Source organism: Pteropus medius, unplaced genomic scaffold (assembly GCF_902729225.1).
Source record: "Pteropus medius unplaced genomic scaffold, Ma_sr-lr_union100, whole genome shotgun sequence".
Lineage (NCBI taxonomy): Eukaryota > Metazoa > Chordata > Mammalia > Chiroptera > Pteropodidae > Pteropus > Pteropus medius.
Genome location: NW_024354503.1, coordinates 14,449,328 through 14,472,461, shown reverse-complemented (window position 1 = coordinate 14,472,461; position 23,134 = coordinate 14,449,328). Strand labels below are relative to the sequence as shown.

At 51.5% G+C, this 23,134-nt stretch overlaps 3 protein-coding genes across 5 annotated transcripts; 1 reads left to right on the top strand and 2 right to left on the bottom strand.

The window, feature by feature from the left end:
- The first annotated feature begins 5,252 nt into the window (after nucleotides 1-5,252).
- Nucleotides 5,253-11,165, top strand: HSP90AB1 (heat shock protein 90 alpha family class B member 1). The gene is made up of 12 exons (XM_039854589.1): nucleotides 5,253-5,409; nucleotides 6,779-6,925; nucleotides 7,197-7,403; nucleotides 7,498-7,657; nucleotides 7,813-7,946; nucleotides 8,052-8,360; nucleotides 8,799-8,964; nucleotides 9,170-9,360; nucleotides 9,474-9,621; nucleotides 9,777-10,045; nucleotides 10,334-10,667; nucleotides 10,784-11,165. Exons 2-12 carry the CDS (start codon nucleotides 6,779-6,781, stop codon nucleotides 10,891-10,893), a joined length of 2,175 nt encoding a protein of 724 aa, XP_039710523.1. The 5' UTR covers nucleotides 5,253-5,409; the 3' UTR covers nucleotides 10,894-11,165.
- Nucleotides 11,166-11,350: 185 nt separating this feature from the next.
- On the bottom strand, nucleotides 11,351-14,852 carry SLC35B2 (solute carrier family 35 member B2). Of its 3 annotated transcripts, none has more exons than XM_039854606.1 (4): nucleotides 14,693-14,852; nucleotides 13,955-14,148; nucleotides 13,603-13,757; nucleotides 11,351-12,883 (listed from the first exon to the last, which is right to left on the bottom strand). In XM_039854606.1, the coding sequence occupies exons 1-4, from the start codon at nucleotides 14,701-14,703 to the stop codon at nucleotides 11,945-11,947; spliced, it is 1,299 nt and encodes a 432-aa protein (XP_039710540.1). In that variant the 5' UTR covers nucleotides 14,704-14,852; the 3' UTR covers nucleotides 11,351-11,944. The 3 variants fall into 3 exon arrangements, with proteins under 3 accessions (XP_039710540.1, XP_039710541.1, XP_039710542.1); XM_039854607.1 differs by lacking the exon at nucleotides 14,693-14,852 and adding an exon at nucleotides 14,485-14,589; XM_039854608.1 differs by lacking the exon at nucleotides 14,693-14,852 and adding an exon at nucleotides 14,480-14,582 and having other exon boundaries at nucleotides 13,603-13,753.
- A 609-nt stretch (nucleotides 14,853-15,461) lies between these two features.
- On the bottom strand, nucleotides 15,462-22,825 carry NFKBIE (NFKB inhibitor epsilon). The gene is made up of 6 exons (XM_039854609.1): nucleotides 22,201-22,825; nucleotides 19,789-19,891; nucleotides 18,844-19,066; nucleotides 17,689-17,777; nucleotides 17,282-17,521; nucleotides 15,462-16,533 (listed from the first exon to the last, which is right to left on the bottom strand). Exons 1-6 carry the CDS (start codon nucleotides 22,566-22,568, stop codon nucleotides 16,468-16,470), a joined length of 1,089 nt encoding a protein of 362 aa, XP_039710543.1. The 5' UTR covers nucleotides 22,569-22,825; the 3' UTR covers nucleotides 15,462-16,467.
- Nucleotides 22,826-23,134: the final 309 nt, after the last annotated feature.

The following is a 23,134-nucleotide window of genomic DNA, read 5'->3' as shown; positions in this document are numbered from 1 at the left end:
AGGTCAGGCTAGTGTTCAGGCCCGTCTGGTACCTGGGTCAAGGTGGCAGGGAGTGTGGAGATGGCACCTCAGATGGGCAGAGCCCATCCCCCCCCCAACCCATCAATGACCTGTGTCCTAGCTGGGCGGCTCTAGCTGTCTCCTCATGGCCTGGTTTCCTATGTGGGTACCCTCTGGGAGAGGATGTGCTCACTCAGTCCTCTACAGCCTTGGCAGTCCTGGTGCTTCCTGTCAATGAGCCAGATGGCGTTCTGGCTCCAGACTGCCGGGTGGGTGATAAATGAGTCAGCAGGACCCCACAAATTAGGGGCCTCTGCCTGTGATGGCCGCCTTCTTCCAGGCCTTTCTATGGGGTTATGGGGTGGTTCAGATTCAGAGCATGGATTTCCATCTTGGGCCTGCTAGATACCAGCTGTGGGACCCTGGACAAACCACTCATCTATGACCCAGCTCCTTGTTCTTAAAATGGGGTGACATGTGTATGGACTTGCTAAGGAAATTAAAGGAGTCCGTGTCTGAGAGCCTGGACAAAAGAGGTGAGGACCCTGGAAATGCGTGGCACCAAAAGTCATTAGGATGAGCCTCAGCACAGTGCTCTCCCGGTCCCCCTCTAAGCGGCCTGGTGCTTTTCCCCACACGCCGTTCCTCTACTCCGTACCTCCAGCCCTGGAAAGCTTCCAGAACCAAACCTCATTTCCCCCATCGCAGCTATTCCCAGTGCGAACCACAATTTGAGTTCCCGCCTGGTGCGGGACAGCGAATTTCAGGGCCCGGGCGCGGCCGGATGCGGTGGTGCGGAAGCAACATGAGCGCAGACACTCCGCTCCGCCCCGCGAAGACGGGGAGGGGAGGAGGGTGATGTCACCTGGCCCATGCGCCCCCTGGCGGGAGCTCGGCCCCCACCCAGGTCTCCACATCTGACCCCTGGCCAGGGAGACCGAAAGTGTCATCAGGACGGCTGCACTGCTTTTTAAATCTAAGTGACCTTGAACCAGGCACTTTCCATCTCGGAGCCACTCATCTGTAAAGCAGGGGTAGTAACACTTGCCCTGCTTAGCTCTCCTGGTTGTGAAACTGCTGAGATATTGAATAACAACCATTACTTTCACCTGTCAATGCTCCTGGTCTTAATCATGTGTTCTCTCCAATGATCTCCCAATACTCTATGAGATGCCAACTATTGCTATGCCCATTTTACTCCAGAAAACCGAGGCTGGAAGGGTTAATGATGGAAAAATATTCTGTAAAATGCAAAGCACTAGGTAATTATGTCTGTCCCTCTCTGTCTCTCTCAATCTCTTTTCTCTCCGGCACCCACACACAGAGATGGGAGAGTTCCCAGACAGTGAAGGGGATGGAAAGACACAAGGCTTTATGTGATCCTGTGCTATTGTAATGCATGCTTGGTGCAGCTTCCTCCCCTGCCTCCAAAACATTCCACAGAATCATCTTCTCTTTTCACATCTCCAGGGATCCCAAGCATCCTAGAATTCTGAATTCCCATGTTATCCTTTCCAGGTGAAACCAGCAAAGTCCTTCCTGACATCTAACCTCAGTTCCTGCCTTATCCCCTTCCCTCCTCCCCCAATAGCACTACCAGTTCCTTATCTGGATGCAGGTGGGCCAGGCAGGCACTGGACCCAGTAAATGACCCAGAAATCCAGTCATTTGAGACCTGAATGTTGAGGAGCGACTTGACTTGTGCCTGGGGCTGGACAGGTTGCAGGCAGAACAGTTAAGTAGGTCAGGGTTGTCTGTGGTGCCACCTGCCCCCTGCACCTTTCCCTGCCTATAATCTGCTCTGGGCTGAACCGATTTGGGGTTAAGTTTTACTTTTTTCGTCAAAGGGAGCCTGGAACACTGAACAACACCCAAGGCAAAAAGGGACACCTGGCGGGCATGATGGCAGGTAGAGGACAGACATTTTGGGGCTGGACTGACAATGGCAGGTAGGGACTGAGTCATACCCCTTAGGTCACTGATACTATACCCTTGGAGAGTCAAGACACAGTCATATGTGTATAAATAGAGCAAGTTACCGAAGATGCCTGGTGTACAATTCCAGAATGGCATAGGTCACAATTTTTGGCTTCACCACACTTCCTAAGTGACTTCGTTCTTGCCCATGAATTCAGCTATCAGCCTCTGCCTCCTGGACAGCTCTCCTTTGTGTCCCACAATGTGCCTAAAACAAATTTCCTGAACCCTCCAACCTAGAGTGGTATTTATTCTCCCCCCCCTCAGCTGCCACATTCTGTCATGCTATCTTAGAAGAGATATACACCACATCTCTTCCCCACTCCTGTCTGATCTCTCTACCTTCAGCCTCTCCCTTCTTCAAGCTATGGCCCATGGAGTCTCTAAGTGTTTTTTGTTTCTGTTTTTTTTGTTGGAACAACACAATTATCTGTCTTGGCTTAACAGATATAACATATTTAGATCTTTACCCAACTACTAGGTATATATTTTTCTCAAGCATGCATGGAACATTTATAAATATTAGCCACATTATAGATTACATAAGAAGTCTCAAATACAAAAGAGCCAGTATTATACACACCACATTGTATGTCTACAACACAATTAAAGGATAATATTTTTAAAATTTGAGAATTCCCAGTTCGAGCAGCAGCAGGAGGCCTCTGCCCAGGCTGTCTATGTTCCCCCCATGGCCATCTTTAATAGCCTTCAGTGGCTTCTCTCACCCTAAGGTCAGAACTTCTTAGCATGGCATTTGTGGCCCTCTGTGACCTGACTCCTGCCTGCAGGGTCACTTTCAGCTCCTCTTGACTCCCTCAGGGGTTCCTGGGCTATGGTCCCGCTGTCAGGGCTATGCCTTGCCATGCTTTTCTCTCTCCTGGGAGTAAACCTGAGCCTTGACCTGGCTAGCCATAGCCCTATGCCTGCCCCCTTCCCTAGGCTGAACTTAGGAGTCTCTGATCTTATCCCATGCTGCTGTGATTCACACTTGGCCTGCTGTAGCCCGCAGTGACTGAGGACTCCCTGTCCTTCCGCATCTCCAGGCGAGGCTCACAGTAGGAGCTTAGTGAACCGTCAGTGAGTGGGAGAAGTCATTTTGGAAAACTTCCAGAAGAGAAGGTGTAATTTCTGTGCTGGTGCAAGATTTGAGATTTATCCATTAGGAAACCCCTGAGTCGCCTCTGGTCCTGACATGATCCATAGGAGATCCTGCTCTTCTTTGGACTTGGGTCCTGAGAGGAGAAACAGCATTCTTACTCCATTTCTGGAGCAGGGAGCAAGGGAGTTAGTGAAGCAAAGGCTCTGAGCTGACCAACCCTGCAGTAGTCCCTGAAGCCTTTCTTTTCCAGTCCATGGAATGTGCAGACCTGCTTTTACCTCTTTGCAGGACTGTGAGATGTTGTGAATACTCCTTTTGAACTGAGAGCAGATTTTTCATTAGCTAGGCCCCTTCTACCCCAAGGGAGAGCGTGTGTTGAGGGATGATGCTCCTAGTTTGAGATTTCAGTCAGGAACAGAGAATCCTGGGGGTTTCCTGGCAGTAGCACCATGCCCCTTCCCACACTCATTTACATCTCCCAGCCACAGGCTTCTCACAGACCATAATGAAGGATAGTAGATGGGTAAGGAGAGATGAAATTGGGGTGCTGGTGGCAGGGGTGATGAGGTCTGGAATGTGGAGCAAGGAAAGCGAGGGTCCTTTCTTTGGAATTCAACACATGAACAAAGAAAATATGAATGAAGGAATACTGGGTGCAAAACTGGTGAGGGAGGATTTAGGGTGTTGGTGAGGGAACCCCTCCCAAGCATTTCAGGGGTGGACAGAGTAGGCCAGGAAGGAAGGTGATGGACATCTACAGGGTGACAGAGCAGAGAGTCGCCATTCTCTTCTGGAGAAGCTGTGGGTCCCTCTAGCTTCAAAGAGAAGGCCTTGAAAAGGCAAGAACTGCTCGCCAGCTCGAGGGCATGCAAAGTGGCAGAGCCTGGCGAGGCAAGGCATCCTGCAGCTCGCTGAGCATCAGGCGCCACAGCTTGAGAACAACTTGGTTCTGACTGCCTTAAGTGGGCGCTCTCTGGCCAGCATCTCCGTGAGGCCTTCGAGAGGCCTGCCATCCTCAGAGGTCCCTGGAAACCCTCTCCTCCTCAAGTCTAGCTAGGCAGCTGCGGAAGGAGCGGGAAGGGGGAAAAGAAACGAAACCAGCCTGAGAAACACCTCGATGTGCTTATGAAGGGAGGTTCCATGTCTCAGCGATCCACACACGTGAGCGGCTGCCGAGACTGGGAGGGTCCCTTCTGCAGCGATCCCATCCCCCATCTCGGCTCCCTCAAGTCTGCGCCTGCAGAGCAGGGTGCTTGTGTGATTGATGGGGGAGAGGAGCGGTCAGCCAATCATTCCCTTTTTGCTCCATCCCACCTCCGAGAAAGCGCCAGGCTAACTGGGCCTCGCGGGTACGTTAGAAGGCTCTACCCGCGTCTTCCTGAAGTACAGGAGGTTGGGTAGCCTACTCTCTTGCAGGTGACTCGCGGAGAATTGTCGCGGGCGGGGCCGCCAGAGACACCGCCTAGGCTGCAGCGAGCGGGGCGGAGCCTCGAGAGAAGGAGGCGGGGCGGGGGCGGGACCGCCAATTCGGTTCTGGAAACTGCTGGAAGTAATTGCAGTACTGCTTCTGTTGCTCCTTCCGCCACAAAGAGTCCCTCCGGCAGCTCAAGCGGGCGCTACGCCTTGTGGTGAAACACTGTACTTTCTCCCGTCCCATTACTCCCCAAAATCTGCGAGGGCCAGGATCCGGGAGCTGCCTGAAGGTGGGCCTGGAGTTCCGTACCATCCACAGAGAAAACTCTTTCCCCTTATAGGAATGTAGGAACGTGTAGGGCAGATTCTAGGAGGAAAGTCAAGCCTTGGAATGGAGGTCGGAGTGATTGGCCACCTCTACTTGCCCTTTTTTAAGTCTCTCTCGAGACTGGGACTCTTCGGGAGAGGCGCCTGCCCTACAGAATTTTAGGGAGGTTAGTGGGATTCTAGCCCCTGGATCCACCGTTTATGTAATCTAAGTACTCTCAATTTCTAGTTGTGGTGGGATTATGCTCGGGAAGTGCGAAGGGTGGGGCTGCGGAAACCAGCAAATGCGTGTGCTCTTTGGATACAGAGACTGAGGCCGGCTACTCCCGCTCTTCACCGCCGCCTCCTTTATTTGGGCAATGACGTCAAGGTGGGCGGGCGACGGCAGGTGTGGGGCTGACAGGCATCCTCCTTTAAGGCGGAGGGATCCGTGGGCGGAGAGCTGGGCTGTGCTTCGCCTTATATAGAGCGACTGGGGGGCACGTATCCCCTCTCTTCAGTCACCTGCGGGCACGCTTGCTTCTGTGCGCGAGCCGGCCGCAGTCCCTGCCCATCTTTCTCTGTGGTACTTGTAGCTCTTCATCTTTAAGGTAAGGCTGCAGTCTCATCGTTCAGGGTCTTTTATCTTAAGGGCTCTTTCGAGTTGCCTTCGTTCCTCCTTTCCTTCCCAAAGCCCGATTTTGTTGTATTGGGTGGCTTTAGGGATAACACTTCTTAATGGTTGGTGGGAGGGGGCTCTTGAATGTAGTTTTATTTCTGTGTTCAAACGGCAAGGTTCCCCCAGGCAGCGACTAGCTTTGGCTGGGGTCGGCCACAGAGTGGGCTTGGGTAGGGGGCAACTGCACGTGGTAGCCGCGCGGTCCCGGGACGCTGCCATTTTTGCCCCTCCATTTCCGGACGCGGCTACAGGGCGCTGGAGGGTCCACAAGGGCTGTGGGTGTGCGCGTTCTGTGTGACTCAGCACAGCCTGGTGCTGGCCTGGTTTTGCCACCTTTCCTGTTAGATGCGTTTCTCAAGTGCGTGAGGGTCCGCGCGAGGAACGTTCTAGACCTTTACTGGCCTAAGGTTCTTCCAGTTCTTTTCTGCAGTCCCAGGGGAGGAGGAGGAGGGAGGGGGGCGGATTCTGCTCTGGAAGATGCAAGGGCTCTTCTCCCTCCCGCCCTTCCCCGAGAGCTGAGATTGTTCTAGAAGCTTCTGGAGCCCGGCGCCCCGCCCTGGTGCCCGAATGCCGGAGCGCAGGGAGCCTGCGCGGCTGCTTCCCCTCCACGCGTGGCCCCGGCCGACGCATGTCCGGCAGTGACGAGGGTCTGCCTGTCGGGTTACGGCCACCATCTTAGTTGTGTGGTTTGGCCCTATATTTTAGTCACGTGTGCTGAGGGGTCATGATTGAGCTCTTTTTCGGTTCTTTGTCTTGATAGTACACCCCTACCCCGGCGGGTATCCCACCTATCTCTCGGGTCACCCTCTCCTGTCTGGTGAGGCAGTAGTCCCACATTTCCTTGAGGTAGGAGATACCTAATGGGGAAGCAGTTATTAGATCATTGCCGTTTAACATAATATTTGTGACCTTGGAGGCCATCCCCCCCCCCACACACACCTAATACTAAAAACGGGATAATAGAACTGGTGATTTCTAAATTTAAATGTGCATGTGGATTACCTGGGATTCTTATTCGAGATACCTGGGTTGGGGCCAGTATTCTACATTTCTAACAGGCTACCAAGTGATGCCTGGGCTGCTAGTCCATGGATCATTTAATAGTAGTTTGACCTCCAAAAAAACCTGGCTTTCTATTTTGTTGAAGAATGCGTCCGTCCCACCCTTCCTGAATTTTTGTTTCCGACTAAGGGCACAAACAAAAATCTTTGTGTTCCATTGTGATTGGGATGAACTTCAGGAGTCAAATTAAGAGCCATCATGTTCCTTTGTAATTACTGAAATTATTGACAATTCTTCAGATGCCTGAGGAAGTGCACCATGGAGAGGAGGAGGTGGAGACTTTTGCCTTCCAGGCAGAAATTGCCCAACTCATGTCTCTCATCATCAATACCTTCTATTCCAACAAGGAAATTTTCCTTCGGGAATTGATCAGCAATGCTTCTGATGTGAGTGTTCTGGTTTGTTTGTTTTTTTCTTTAAAGCATTCCAGAAAAGTGATTATGGGATGGTTTGGTATTTCGAGGGGTGTACTACTGAAGGAGATAGATGTGTTATTTTTGTCTATGTGGATAGATGGGATATCGTAACTGGTTTTTAAACTTCAAGTTAAGGAGTAGTCAGAATTGAGAGTATTCGAGAGTAAAAAAAAGTTTCCTTTTACATGAAGAAGTGGGTTTTAAGAAAGCAGAATTGTAAGATTGCAATTTCTATTTCCAGGCCTTGGACAAGATACGCTATGAGAGCCTGACCGACCCTTCCAAGTTGGACAGTGGTAAAGAGCTGAAAATTGACATCATCCCCAACCCCCAGGAACGCACCCTGACTCTAGTGGACACAGGCATTGGCATGACCAAAGCTGATCTCATAAATAATCTGGGAACAATTGCCAAGTCTGGTACTAAAGCATTTATGGAGGCTCTTCAGGTATGTGGTATTTATCCATGGCACACACAAAAAACATGTTTTCGGTTATTTTTTTTTCACAATTTGTGTTTGACTTCTTAAAACTTTTTGCCAGGCTGGTGCAGACATCTCCATGATTGGACAATTTGGTGTTGGGTTTTATTCTGCTTACCTGGTGGCAGAGAAAGTAGTTGTAATCACAAAGCACAATGATGATGAGCAGTATGCCTGGGAGTCTTCTGCTGGAGGTTCCTTCACTGTACGAGCTGACCATGGTAAGTTGGCTTTCCTGTAAAGGTGTCTGGATTAGAATTTTGGGGAAACCTAGAATAGACATCTTGAGTGTTCTACATGTAAAACAGTTATCCTTCACTGCAGTTACATGTTTAGTTTTATTTTCTCATACTCTTGTGATTGATTTTTTTTCTAGGTGAGCCCATTGGCCGAGGTACTAAAGTGATCCTCCACCTTAAGGAAGACCAGACAGAGTATTTAGAGGAGAGGCGGGTCAAAGAAGTAGTGAAGAAGCACTCACAGTTCATAGGTTATCCCATCACTCTTTATGTGAGTATGGACTGGAAACTTACATGCATGTCCACTGCTCTAGAGAATTAATTGCATGGTCTCAGGTGTTCTGTACTCTGAAAGTATTGTTTTTGGTACTTCCAGTTGGAGAAGGAACGAGAGAAAGAAATCAGTGATGACGAAGCAGAGGAAGAGAAAGGTGAGAAAGAAGAGGAAGATAAAGATGATGAAGAGAAGCCTAAGATAGAAGATGTGGGCTCAGATGAGGAGGATGATAGTGCTAAGGATAAGAAAAAGAAAACAAAGAAGATTAAGGAGAAGTATATCGATCAGGAAGAACTGAACAAGACTAAGCCCATTTGGACCAGAAACCCTGATGACATCACCCAGGAGGAATATGGAGAGTTCTACAAGAGCCTGACCAATGACTGGGAAGACCACTTGGCAGTCAAGGTGAGAACTTGCATGCTGGCTCAATAGGAGCAGGTAGAAGGGTGTTGCTGTTATAGACAAATTGAACTTGTCCAGCTGGTTAGTAGCTAGAAACTATGAATGCCATGGAGCCACATAAGTTTACTTAACTGGTGACACTTCCACCGGATGGAAAAATGGCATCCTTCCAGTGACCTCACTTTGTCTCCATAGCAGTCTTACACATCCTGGGTCTGACTTTTTTTGTTAACTCAAGGATTATACAGAACTTGTACCATTCTAGATTCATTTGAGACATTAGGGCTTAATTTTTTCAACAAGTCCCCTGTAGAGTACTCTATCTGTAGTGCTTAGGGAAGGAAGATCTTGGTTCTAAACAGTCTGATAATTTGGTGTTGGAACTAAAAGTAATTCTTTACCTTGAAATGTATTATTGGCTTAACTTGGAATTTCTTTCAGCACTTCTCTGTAGAAGGTCAGTTGGAATTCAGGGCATTGTTATTCATCCCCCGTCGGGCTCCTTTTGACCTTTTTGAGAACAAGAAGAAGAAGAACAACATCAAACTTTATGTCCGCCGTGTGTTCATCATGGACAGTTGTGATGAGTTGATACCAGAGTATCTCAGTGAGTATCTTAGCCAAATGTAGTTAGTTGGGTAAAGTCCTGTTGAAGCCTTTAGCATTCTCAAGGAGATTAAAGTTTTTAAATCTCAGGTAATTAAGGATGGTTTGCAATAGCAAGTGAAGATTCAGTGAGAAAATGTGTTATGCTGAATCTAGATGACCCCATCTCCTTTTTTTTTAAACTGAGTTTCCTTCCCTGTTTGCAGATTTTATCCGTGGTGTGGTTGACTCTGAGGACTTGCCCCTGAACATCTCCCGAGAAATGCTCCAGCAGAGCAAAATCTTGAAGGTCATTCGTAAAAACATTGTTAAGAAGTGCCTTGAGCTCTTCTCTGAGCTGGCAGAAGACAAGGAGAACTATAAGAAATTCTATGAGGCATTCTCTAAAAATCTAAAGGTAAGAAAGAAGCAGGGGCTTACTTTTTTAATTATGGAATTTTTTGCATTCACAAAGAAGAGCAAGAGAGTATTTCCAAGTAAGATATTTTTTTCTGCTTTCCACCCTTAAAGCTTGGAATCCATGAGGACTCTACTAATCGGCGACGCCTTTCTGAGCTGCTGCGCTATCACACCTCCCAGTCTGGAGATGAAATGACTTCTCTTTCAGAATATGTCTCTCGCATGAAGGAGACCCAGAAGTCCATCTATTACATCACTGGTGTGTTGGACCCTGGGTCTGATCAAAGACTCCTTAGAGGTGTAGGGAAGAGGTGCAGCGGGAGGATGCGGAGGCGGGGCATTCAGGGGTGCCTGGGGAACTGGTGGTGCGTGCGAGGTGTTCTCATTTCTGAGTCACGTTTAATAACCCTACAGGTGAGAGCAAAGAGCAGGTTGCCAACTCTGCTTTTGTGGAGCGCGTGCGGAAGCGGGGTTTTGAGGTAGTATATATGACAGAGCCTATTGATGAGTACTGCGTGCAGCAGCTCAAGGAGTTTGATGGCAAGAGCTTGGTCTCAGTTACCAAGGAGGGCCTGGAACTACCTGAGGATGAAGAGGAGAAAAAGAAAATGGAAGAGAGCAAGGCCAAGTTTGAGAACCTGTGCAAACTCATGAAAGAAATCTTGGATAAGAAGGTTGAGAAGGTAAGCAATTTTGGGACTAGGATCTATTTTGTAATAAATGCCCTCAGGGCTGTTACCCTCAGAATCTTGTGGCACTATTAGTGATTTAAACAATCTAATTTATTTAGAGCCATCTTAACTTTTTGCTCTCTTAACCAGGCAGATTTAAGGTTGTCATTTCTCTAAAGTTTGGCAAAGATTAGATGTTGCTTCTGAGTTTTTTTCTGAGTGGAACTTAAAATACCATGTTTTGCTTTGCAAGTGGTAACTTGGTTTAATATAAACCTAAGATTTTTTGATTGTCCATAGGTAACAATCTCCAATAGGCTTGTGTCTTCACCCTGCTGCATTGTGACAAGCACCTATGGCTGGACAGCCAACATGGAGCGGATCATGAAAGCCCAGGCACTTCGGGACAACTCTACGATGGGCTACATGATGGCCAAAAAGCACCTGGAGATCAACCCGGACCACCCTATTGTGGAGACTCTGCGGCAGAAGGCAGAGGCAGACAAGAATGATAAGGCTGTCAAGGACCTTGTGGTGCTGCTGTTTGAAACTGCGCTGCTCTCTTCTGGCTTCTCACTTGAGGATCCCCAGACCCACTCCAACCGCATCTATCGCATGATCAAACTAGGTCTAGGTGAGCACCCATTTACCCAGGTGTGGCAAGGAGTTGGGGAACTGGTCTCATGGGGACAGAATGGATTTACTGCTTTTTGAATCAAATCTCATGTGACTTTCTTTTTCCATTTTTAGGCATTGATGAAGATGAAGTAACAGCAGAAGAACCCAGTGCTGCTGTTCCTGATGAGATCCCCCCCCTTGAGGGTGATGAGGATGCCTCTCGCATGGAAGAAGTAGATTAGATTAGTTTTTACTTGCAGGTCTTATGCCCTTTGTATAGTGTCTCTATTTCTTCCCCAGCAGCCTTGAGTGGCCCTGGCCCACGTGGTTTCCTCTACTGATGTCTAGTGTTTTTTTCTGTCCTGTCTTTCTGCCTAAGGCAGGATACAAGGGCCTCAAGCCTTCCCTTCCCACATTTGACATCGGGTTAGGATGTTGTGTGTTGTGGGGTTTTTTTTGTTTTGTTTGTTCTGAAATTAAAGTATGCAAAATAAAGAAGATGCCGTTTTATACAGTTTTGTGCTCCCTTGTAAAGTGGGTAGAATTCTGCCTTTGAGTTTCCTTAGCTTTTCTATCCCAAGTTTTAACCTGACGTCCCAAGGTACAGGTTAATAGTACATGTATATACATCGAAAGCTTTAGGGTCACTGGGGACCATGTGTAGTAGTATCTGAAAGCACAGTCAAACCAAAACAGGACTAAGACCACTGCAGCAATTTAATTTAATAAAATAAAATTATGAGCAGAAAGATACATTTCCAAAGTACCAACACCTGCAACTGGCTCATGGTGCAGAGCCTAGGGATCCAGGAGCATGGTGGGGTGCTGGCCTCTCCCATCCCCCTCCCCTAGCACAGCACCATCTCTCACTTCTAGGAAAGCAGCATCAGAGCTGACAATACTTGTGCTTTTCTCACCAGAGTAAGAAATGCAGGTCTCTGGAAGTCTGAAAGGGTGGCTATTCAAGGTGTAGGGGACAAGCACAGGTGAGAGGTGTTGGTGGCAGAGCCAACAGGGTGAGACTTCAAAGAACTTGATGGGGGAAGACAGCCCCCCCTCCACACTGAGGACTTATATACCCTGGGGCTCAGAATTCCTGCCTACTAGAGGACTGGTGACTTAAGGCAAAAGGGAAGGCTGCCTCCTGGGCTCCCTACTCCCAACTGCAGAGCTGGTTTGTGATACTGAGAAAACACCTGCATTTTGCTCTTGAACCAGATGCCTCTGAGAAATTACAGTAGGAGAGGAAAACAGTATGGTAGATATGGTCAGAATACCAGTTCATCTCAGGTCTCAAACCTTCTGCACAGGGGACTCTACAGGCACAGCCTTCTTTCCCCGTTGTTTTAGCCGGCCCCGGGCATAGACTCGGAGGAATAGGGCAGCAAAGACCACAGCCACCCCCAGCCCCCCAACTACAGTGATGGTGTGACCATAGAGGAGGCAGGAGAGGAGAATGGCAAAGGCCTGGCGGAGGGTCATGATAATGGTGAAGACAGCAGCCCCAAACTGTCCAATGGTGTAGAAGATGAAAAGCTGGCCACACGCAGAGCAGACTGAGAGCAGCAGAGCATGTGCAGCAAACTCACTATGTCGCCCCATGAAACGGGTCCCTTCTAGGAGGGCCCCCTGCTCCAGCAGGGAGCCCACTGTGAAGAGGCAGGAGAAGAAGTTGACCCCAAACATCATCTGCACTGATGACATCTTATAGGCAAATAGGGCATCCTGCCAGTTTGAGGTGAAACTGTCAAAGGCGATGTAGCCAGCCAGCAGGATCAGGCCTGAGACCGTGGTGGCCGGAGAGCTGCGGGGCTCTGGTCCACTGGACAGCAGAAACATGCTGACTCCAATGGAGATGAGGCCAGCTGTCAAGTATTCCCAGTATTCGTAGCTGCGCCGAGATACCAACTTTCCCATCAGCATGACAGGAATCACCTTAGAGGCTTTGGCCAGCACCTGGGTGGGGAAGCTGACAAACTTGAGAGCTTCATATTGGCACCAGCTGCTGAGCACGTTTGACAGGCTGGCAAAAGAGTACCGGTACATGGGTGCCCCATGCCGGGGCTGCTTGCAGAGGAGGCAGTAGACACCAGCCACGATCAGTGCCAGCACTCGGTTCATTAGCACCAGGAACTGTGAGTCTGTAAAGCGCTCACCTGCCCACGTGGCTGTGGCCCCGTAGTTGCGGGTCATCACTCTTTCCTGAAGCACTCCCCAGGTCAGGTAAGACACCTGGGTGGGGGAGAGTAGAGAGGTGAAGATAAGAAAAGGAGAATGTGGGCAAAAAAAGATAATCTCCACCAGAATGCTATTTAAATGACTATAGGGCAGCATACCTATTTTGATTACTCTGTAGTAACTAGAAGTTTCCCCACCGGTCAAGTCTGGTTTGACTTTGCAGGGAATCAAGTGTGTGTGAAACACTTAAAACGACAAGTGCTTTAAGACTGCCCAGACCCACGGAAGAGTATGTTACAGCCGACTCCATCCCAAATATGTTTGTCTTTTCCCAACCAATATAGTGAGGCAAGAATTAGAGAAGGCTGGACACCTGTCAGTTTAACATTGTAAGGTGGAATAGTGCCCACTCTAAAATGCCATCTGGTCATCATCTTAGCGCCCTTCTCACATGCAGTATGGGAGAAGGCTGAATGGCTTCCCCCAAGTTTTATCAGTGGGTTTACAGTATATTAGACACATCATTGCGGGGGATGGGAGGGGAGTGTAATAACGGCACAGTAACCACAGAAGGTAAGAGGAGAGGAAATAGACATCTCCAACCATTTCTAAGAAGACAGTGGTACGGTGTGCCCCTGAGAGAAGGGGGGCACATAACACACCAACAAGCACACTGTTGGGACTGGTAGGGTGAAAACTTTGATTCCAGAATCTCTGGAACCGCCCACAAGGAGCAACCCAGGAATAAAAGCAGAGCCTGCCAGCATACCTACCTGGAGTCCCACTGCACAGAAGAGCAGCTTCAAGGCCTGCCAAGTGGGAGTGGTCTCTGCTGGCTCTGTCCGGGGAGCCAGGGGAACCTCATCCGAGGCCTTGGGCTCATTGCCAAACACACAAGCTTTCACCAAGGGGAAGCAGAGACCCCTGCCTGAAGAAGGTACACAAGGTCAAGCCCCAGGCTTCCCCCTAACACCTAATCATCTTCCCCAGGGCAGCCAGCGTGCCCTGTTGTCTGTCCTGCTGCCGTTCCTCCCAGCCTCCCTTTCCAAGCCACATCCCTGTTTGGACAGCTGGCCAGCACTCAATATGAACCTAGCACACTTTCCCAACCCCTTCCCTACACACCTGTCTCTAGGTAGTTCTTCCGCCTGAAGTACTGCACCAGCAGGTAGCCAGGTACCATAAAGCTGGCATAACCAGCAGCATTCACCAAAAAGCGTAAAAACCATAGCGGGGTCCATGACTCCGGAGGGGCTTCGGGATTCTCCCCACCTGTCCCCAAGGAGGGGAGCGCAGCCAACACCACCACTGCCCACCACCTGCAGGGACAGCGGAAATAAGAATTAGGGTGCAGCTCCTCATTCACTCGTCACTCCAGAGGGGACCACACTGGGAGAAGGGCCCGGAGTCGCCTCCCCGCCCCTCTCAGCTGCGGCCCAGGCCGGACAAAGAGCCTCTCTCTCTCCTTGGGGGGCCGGCGCCGGCTAGGCAGGGCTCCCTCCCTCCGGGAGGACGGACCCGCCCCTCCGGCCACACAGGTTCCCTCTGTTCCCTTGAGCGCTCGCCGGCTGCTTCGGCCAGAAACGGCGCCCCATTCCCCCACCCTGCCCTCTAGGTTCCAGGAGCCCCAGGGTTTCCCAATTGCACCGCCTGACACTTTTTAAGTCCTCCAAGGAGCACAAGTCCGCGCCGCGACCTCAACCCCATAGGCTCGGCCGGCTCGCGGCAGCGCTCTGCAGTCCCACCGCCCGGCAGCTGGGACCCCGCCCGGCAGCTGGGACCCCACCCGGCCCCCCGTGTTGAGGAGCTGCAGTCACGTGACGCGGGGGCTCGGTCACGTGGACTCATCCCTCAGCCCCCCACCTGATATCCATGGTCCGGGCCGCGTGGGGCGGAGGGGGCTGGGGAATGCGGGGCCCCGGGCCGCGCGCTCCCTCCGCTCCCGCCGGCGCCTCCAGAAGCAGCCAGCGAGCCAGCGGCTAGCGGAAGTGCAGAGATCTTCCTGCCTCCCTCCCTCTCCGCGGCCGCCCCTTCGTCCCCCGCCGCGACCACGCAGCGCCCCGGGCCGCTGCTGGGCCACAGCGCCCCCGCGCGGCGCGGAGGGAGACGCGACTCGGTGCCCGGGGCAGGGAAGGCTCGGGGACCCCAGCCCTATGCCTCCCGCTGCTTGGTCATCACTCTTAGCCCTCACAACCAGCGGAGGAGGTAGTAGTGACCACTGGCATCCTAGAGACGGGGACATTGAGGTTCCACATCCCGAGCATTTTCTTTTGTTACCATTTTCTGACAGGAAGACGTCTCCTTTTTTTGGTTGGGCTACCAGTTCTGTCCCCTCACTCCCCATGACCTTCAAGGCTCCGCATGACCTGGCCTCAGTCTACCTCGCCCACTTACCCACGCCCTGTAGAGCCCCACTGGCCTGTTTTCAGTTCCCCTAATTCACCAAAGGCCTTTCCCCAATGCCTTCCCTCATCCTTTATGTCCAAGTAGAGATGACAGTCAGAGGCCTTCCCTGACCACCCAAAGTATGGCCCTTCATCCACTCCATTGTTCTCCTTCCCATTTTTTTCTTCACAGCACCCACTGCAATATGTAATTACATATTTACATATTACATATAAATACACATTTATGATTTTAATGGCCATCTCACTCACTAGACTATGTGATCCAGGTAGCGAGAGACTGTTGATTTATTCCCCCATATTCTTCATCTCATCATAGGCCTGACCTAATAGGCCCCTCAAACACATACGGAATATGAGAAAAAAACAAAAAGCCACAGCTCTCTTGTGTTACCCTCCCTAGGCTGGTCTTTCCCTCCAGGGTCCTCCAGATGGCACCCCCCAGGGCAGTGGTGAGGCCTCCCGCCTGTGTCTTCTTATTTCTCTTTTCCTCCATACTTTTGCATTTCTACAGAAAGGGCAAGGGTCTGTGCTGGACAGAGATGCCTGAGGACTGTTAGCCCCGCTACCCTACCCAGCAAAGTCCTACCCTGCTCAGGTTACAATTTTCTTCTCTCTGTCTCTACCACAAGGTCACAGGGCAGGCCTGTTAAAAATCCCCAATGCACATGGACATGCATGCACGCAAAACAACTCAAGGCGGGGGGAAACTTTTTAAAAGTCTTTGCTGTTTTAGTGTCATGTTATTGAAACTTCCCCTTCCCCAAAGGCTCAGTTTGGGGCCTTCTGTGTGAAGTCTTTAAACAACAGTGTTTGAGTCCTCAATAGCAGTGGGAAGGAACCCTTCAGGGCCCTGCTCACTCATATTTCAGTTTCTCTCCTCACTCAGGAGAGTCCATGTTTTCCTCCTGGTTGGCAGTTTCAGGGTGACCCAATGTAGGTAGCAACAAGAGCCCTTGCCATCTTCCAGAGAGGTAAACAGACTTCGCCCAGGATACCTTGGGCTTTGGGGGAGGGGTCTTCCAAGGATCTCTGTCCACCTGGGAAGCTCTTCCTTCCAGAATGGCTCTCTCTCATTTGCGATCCCTCCTCTCAGCTCAGGACTGTGCTGGCTTCAGCAGTCCCCATGATACCAGAAGGGCGCATTGCCTGGGCCCAAACTGTAGCAACTGTGGCTCCAGCTTCTAGATGGGAAGAGGTGAAGCCTCTGGGATCCCAGATCCTGTCCTGGCTTCAGTCAGCACATAGCAGTGGCTTCCCAGAGATCTTGAGGTCATCGAAGGGCAAAAAAGCAAAGGGCTGAGAAAGAGAATAGACAGAAGCAAGATCAGGGCCCGGGGAAAAAGACCGCAATGGGGAAAGGGAGCTGGGTAGACCTACTGGGCCATTTCCTCCCCACCAAATGACAGTTGGATATCAGGGAACAAATCTCCCTACTAATCTCCCAAATGGTGGTTCCTCTGAGCTAAGTAGAGCCCTGAGACCTTAGGCAAGCAAGCTCTCACTCTCTAAGATAGTACCAGAATATCACAGATAAGGACCAAAGAGGTGATCCAGTCCATGTATCTGCTTCTTTGGGGGAGAAGGTAATAAGGGAAAGATACTTTTAAAAAAAATTTGCATATATTTTTAAAATTGAACGTTTAAAAAGGGGAGACTGTTTAGAAAATCTAGGTTTCACCTCTCTAAAAATTCCCAAGACCTGGAAATATTGGCCCCATATTTCTCCTCTGCAACCATCTGCTGAAACTGAATAGAGTGACCCTCAGGAAGATATTCTCTGGTCTCCTACAGGCCTCACTACTCTGCTATTTAACACCTGGCCTGCTTCACTCATCCTATAGGAGTCCAAGTTTGGGCTCCCTGAACCTGACCAACTAAAAAAACAAGTTGAGAGAGGCTTGCCCAAGGTCCCACAGTTGGTGAGTGGCAGAGTTGTGGATTGGACCCCCGGAATCCTAACACTTTGGCTGTTTCAGCTATTACAGCGCCTGTCTCTGCCATGGGTGTGGGTCCTGGAGTGCAGAGCCGAGTATATGCCTCTTACATCCTCAGCCAGGTCCTGGGGAGTCTCATCCTCCACGTTCCGCAGAAGAGAGTCAGCACCGGCCTCGCACAGAGTGGATGAAATGCTGTTGAGGCCCCGGCCCACTGCGAGGTGCAGGGGTGTGCACCCATTGAGCATGCGGGCGTCTACCCGGGCACCAGCCTGGAGTAAGAACTGCACCAGACCCCTCTCCTGGGTCTCCACGGCCAGGTGCAGTGCCGTCTTCCCACTTGTGCCCTCCTGGAGGAGAAGAATGTTAGCCAAGGCCCTCAAGAGGAATTTTGCTGGGCCTGGGCCCAGGTTAAGAAGGTGAGTACCATCACTTCTGACACTGGGAGGGAACCTGGGGTTGGACCAAGTGGTGGAGCAGGCCCTGGGTCGGGCAGCACCCTGACTGGCCGCCTCACCTGCACGTCAATGTCAGCTCCGTTTTCAAGCAGCAGTTCTATGAGTGGCCGGTTCCTCTGCAGAGTAGCGATGTGGAGGCAGGCCAGACCTGGGATGGGTGAACGTGGGGGCTGCTAATCTGCATCTACCAATTCTCTCTCTCTCTCTCCCTCTCTCTCTCTCATTCTCGTCTCTCACTCTCTTGCTCTTCAGGGACCTCCTTATCCCTCAGCCCCAAGGGACCTGCTGCCCACTCAACACCTCTGATCACAGGGCTGTTAAAACATAAACCCAAAAACCCCCTCAAAAGTCTGAGGGGAAAGGAACACAAAGTTTCCACCTTTTCAGAGTCATGTTATTGAAACTTTCACGCTTCAGGGGTCAGGTTGCTGAGTGACACCCCCATATACTCACTCTCCCTCAACACTCCCCTTCCCCATTCTCTATAATTCTAACTGCCTGCCTTCAAGCCCTATCTAAAGCCACCTTTTTCAGAGGTCTCTAGGATCCTTATGCCCCACCCCCTCCCCAGGGCCACTTCCTCCCATGTGCTCCCCTAGCCTTTTGCTATCTCCTTTCTGGCCTGGATTCCCCTCTGCTTAGAGAACTAGATTCAGATTCACATCCCTTACTTCCCCTCAAGTCTCTGCTCAAATGTCCCTGATCTATGAGGCTTTTCCCGACCACCTGTTTAATCAAATATAATCACACACCCCATCTCCCATATTCCAGTTCTCATTCTGCTTTATCTTCCCATAGCACTTACTTACTGCCTTTTAACCTACTAGAGAAATCACTATTTATATTTATTATCTGTCTCAATCATTCTGTTAAGTTTATAGATGTAAGCCCAGCTCTAGAATACTGTCTGGCACATAGAGGCCCTCAGTACATTTTTGTTGAATGAATTAATGAGTTTATCTGACCTCTATTAAACTGAATATCTTGAAGGCAAGATTTAGCTCTCTGTTTAGCACACAGTATGTTCTCAGTAAATTCTAAATCAAATTCATTCATTCATTCATTCATTCATTCATTCAGCAAAGATGTAGTGAGTGCCTATGTACTTAGAACCGAAGGTATATCAATGGACAAGCTATGAACCCCCTTTCCTGAGAGTAGAGTCTTTGTCTCCTGTCCCCTCCTCATGCCACAAGTTCTGAGGCTGCCTGTACCTTGCCAGTTTTGCAGCTGGAGGTCCAGGCAGTGAGGTGGTCCTCTGCCTGGCTCTGGCCGCCCCTCCAGCAGGCAGCGGGCACAGGCCAGGTGCTGGCGCTGGCAGGCCACATGCAGGGCTGTGTCACCATGACGGTCCTGTAGTACCCGGCTGGCCCCCTTCAGCACTAAGGCCCGAACTGTACCTGGCTGGTCTAGATGTACAGCCAGATGGAGTGCTGTCTGTAGACACAAACAGAGGGTCACATGGCCACTGCAGCATGCTCCTACCTCTGAGAACATGCTCCAGTGGGCACAGGAATCGCCAAGTTCTAGCACCTTCCTTGAAGGCAGTTTATAGAGGCTATGACCCTGGTCTTCCAAGGCAACGCTACCAAGCCCTTCCCCCTGTCATCTCCCACCAAGTTTTTGGGACCCCAATTCTGGAGGCAGGGTGAGGGAAGTGGTTCTCTGCTCTTCTTGTAGGTCCCCTTAGCCCTTGGAGAAAGGACAGATGGGGGCAGGGTCTACCTTCTCACCCTCTGGGGAGACCTCTGTTATCCTCAGAGACTAAGTGACAGTGAGGGGTTGGGAGGAGGAAAGACAGAGGCATCAAGAAGTCTCTGCCTGCCACACTCCTTTTTAAGGTTCCATGCAGATGTCACCTCCTGTATTAACCCCTCCCTGGCTGCTCCCCAGAGACGCTGGATCCCACAGCAGCTGGCAAGTGTCTCCATTGCAACTTGTCACCAAACTGTGTGATTAGGTGTTGACATAAGTCTCCTAGCCCAAGCCTGAACACCTTGTGGGCAAGGGCTGTGTATTATTCATGTTTGTATCCTCAGCTTCTAGACCAGTGTCTGGCATATGGTTTCCCAAGCAGCCTAAGGACACTTATGTGGCTGCTGGGGATGGCTGCCAGGGCAGATACGAGTATCTAGGCACAACCCATTCCCTCCACTCACCTGGTAAAGATTGTTCTGAATATCGAGGACCTCCTGGGGCAGCAAAGCCAGGCAAAAGAGCAGCACAGCTGGGGCCTCATGAATCACTGCCAAGTGGACCAGCCTGAAGGGCAGGGCAGGGTTTATTGTCAGGGCCCAGACCAGAGAGAGTGAGCTAGGGTCCTTGGGTTAGAAGGAACACATCTCTAAGAAGCCACACATAGGGAAGGTGCAGGAAGTGAGAGTTTGGGCCAGGAAGTGAGGGTTGGTGTGGGAAGCCAGGATCCTGGGGGTGGCAGCTCCAAGTTCCTATCTCTGGCCTTCAAAGAGGGCCTTGGCTCAGTGGAAGTGTGGGCAGGGTGCGAATGGGCCAAGGTCCTTCCTGTCCAGCCTGCCCACACTCTACTCCCCTCTGGCCCCAGGGTCCAGCCAGGCCAGCTGCAGCCCATAGCCAAACTGAAAGCTGCTGGGGTAGTGCAGAGGTGTTTTCCAGGGCTGAGCTCCCCGCACCCCAAGAGGGAGAACAGAGAGGGTAGGAGTGCCCCCCGCCCCGCCCCAGCAACTCTATGCCAAGGGAGAGAAAATGGAAGCTCTTGGATGAGGAGCAAGGAGACAATGCAACGTCCTATCCTGTTGTCCCTTACAGGAGAGTCAAGAGGGCCACTCTTCAGACAGCACAAACTGGGTAGGTCAGCCAGAGCCCTCCATTCTGTGTGCACTCCAAGGGAAGTCTGTGCAGTGCAGAAGATGACTTGGTGGGGACAAGAGCTCCAACCTAGTGGGGTAGGGGGGCAGCTGGGAGGGGAAGTTCCAGTACTGGGGTTTCCCCACATCAGGTGGGGAAAATGAAAGCCAGAGCTGGAGGGTCTAGGCTGGGACAGCTGCCTTGGGGGATTAATGAGGTGGGGTTAGCTTGGCTAAAAAGCCTATTTGGGCTGGGGAAGGGGCTGCTCAGGAAGGAGGGAGGCAGGCTTGGCGGCCAGGCAGCAGGAGAGGCCCAGGAGAGAGTGACGGAGGAAGGAACCGCTCTGGAAATCCCCTCAGCCAGGACCTGCTCTCTGGGTCACATTCCTGCAGCCACCTCCCTCTCTCCCTCAGTCTCCCTCCTCCCACTTCCTCTTCCCACTTCCATATGTCCCACAGCTCAGACACGTCGGAGGGAAGAAAGTGCTCCCTTCTCTCCAGGGACCCCCTGGGGGGTCTTGACACCTCCCCCTGTCCAGTCTAGATCCCTGTCTCTAACTAGAGATGGTAAGGGCTGGGACGATAGGCTAACAAAGGAGGGCAATGCCAAAAGTCCCCACTCCCTGGGTCAAAGGTCAGCCATAGGTAATCCACATGGAGTCCCCAAAGTCTTGATTCTGGGCCTGAGGGCGGGTAACTGGGCACAGAGTATAAAAGGCCTGGGGTCACTCCTCTCCCTCCTACTAGGTCCTGAGACTATCTTTATCAAAGGCCACCCAGAATTAAGACCCTTGTATCTCCAAAAAGCAGATCAAGGCAGACACCACCTGCCTCCCTTGTTCGGCATCCCTCATCTGGGACCACAGCCCCCTCCACTGTTTCTCACCCCCAAATCCCAGCCACCCTCTCTCCTAACATTGTTTCTTCTTCCTGAGGGGCACATCCTGAAATGGCCAACCCCTCCCAAATGACTGCTTCTTACTTCAGCCGCCCCCTAGCCTAGTCCCCACTAACTTCCACCTCGATCTGGGGGAGAAATGGTAAAGTAAGCGGGTCAGACAGGATAGTGAGGGGGGACTTGGAGGGCTCAGGAGATGAAAGGTGTCGATAAGGCTGACTCCAGACCTCACTTCCCCTTTCTCAGCAGAGGAGGAAGTAAGCTGGGGCAGCCAGCAGCCTGTCTGTCTGCTGGGGCAAGAGTGCCCCAGCCTGGCTCACCCCCTCTTCCTCAGGGTCAGCCTCAGCTCTGCAATATGCCAGTACCCTCACCCCTAGCTTCCTAGTCCCCATTGGCAACCTGTAACTGACACCTCCTGTTCCTTGAGACAGGGCATCCTGAGGGTCAGGGCCCGGGAATCCCAGATATCGAGCAAGGATGCCCTCTACCCCAGCAAGAAAAAAAACTGGACTGGTCAGGGGAATTTTCTCTTCCTAGTGGTAGGTTATTGGTAGGTTTCCAAGATGCTAGCTGGGGTTCCAGGTGCTTTGTAAGGGCCTTGCCAACTCTGCCCACCTCCAAAAGGAAGGGCATAGAGATGATGCCAGGTCCTCTGGTATGGGCCTGGCCAGAGCTCAAAAGTGGCCTGAGAATTAAGTTTGGAAGAGAGAATAAGGACTGCCCACTTCCAGGGCAGGTGCCTTGAGGGATCCTTATAGAGGGGTGTCCGGCCTGTTGCAGTTCCTGGGGAGGCGCAGAGTTAGTAGCATCGGGAAGAAGGGGTGCTGTCTCAGCCTAGCCCCCATACTCACGTGTCTCCGTCCTCGGAGATGTAAGTGAGTGCTTCCAGCTGCTGAGGGCTCAGCTTCCCCGCTGGAGGGAGCGGCGAGCCTGGCGATGGGTTTTCGGTCTCGAGGCTCCCCCAAAAGTTCAGGGGTTCGGTGAGCGACGAGGAGCCATACGTGGAGTCAGCCCTTTCCCCATCTGTGTCTTCCTTCTCCCGTAGCTCCTTGGCGGTTCCCGGAGGATGGGTCCAGGGCTGGGGGCCTCTGCTGTCAGAGGGCCCAGAAGCTGGGGTAGGGGTGGGTTCGGGTAGGGAACGCAGAGAGCGCAGAGACTCGATGCCCGAGTCATACTGGCTCTCATCCGAGTCATCCGGCCCTTTCCGCGCCTCCGACATGCCCGCGGCACTGGCCCGCGGGGGCCTGGTCCGAGCAGGATCCGGCTTCGGGCTCTGCCGCACCGCCTTTCCGGGTTGCGGGTCTGCCTTGCAGAATGAGCTCCTGGGCTGGAGTAGCCTCCTTACCAGGCTGCGGGGGCCCGAGGGGTTGGCAAGAAGTGAGGGCGAGGTTCGGAGAGATGGTGGGGTCTACCGCAGAGGCTACTCAGGGCAGCCCGGCTGCCCAGTTTGACGCGCTCTCTCGCCCCGCCCCTTGGGCCCGCCCCCGATAGGCGCTTCCGGGCCGAGGCCCCGCCCTCCGGAATCCCCCTTTCCCCGCCCTCTGCGTTGGCTGGGAGTCAGGGGTTACCCAGTTCTGACTCACTCGCGCGTTAATTTACTCAATCATCATTCATTCATCCATCCATCTATCCACTAATTCATTCATTTTTCCCCTTCATTCTATTCATTAATTCCATGTATTCTTCCTTTCCTTCCTTCACTTTCTCCATTTCTTTTTTTCCTCTCCATTTCTTCATTCATTGTTTCTATTCATTCATTTATTCATTCGTTTGTTTTATATTAAT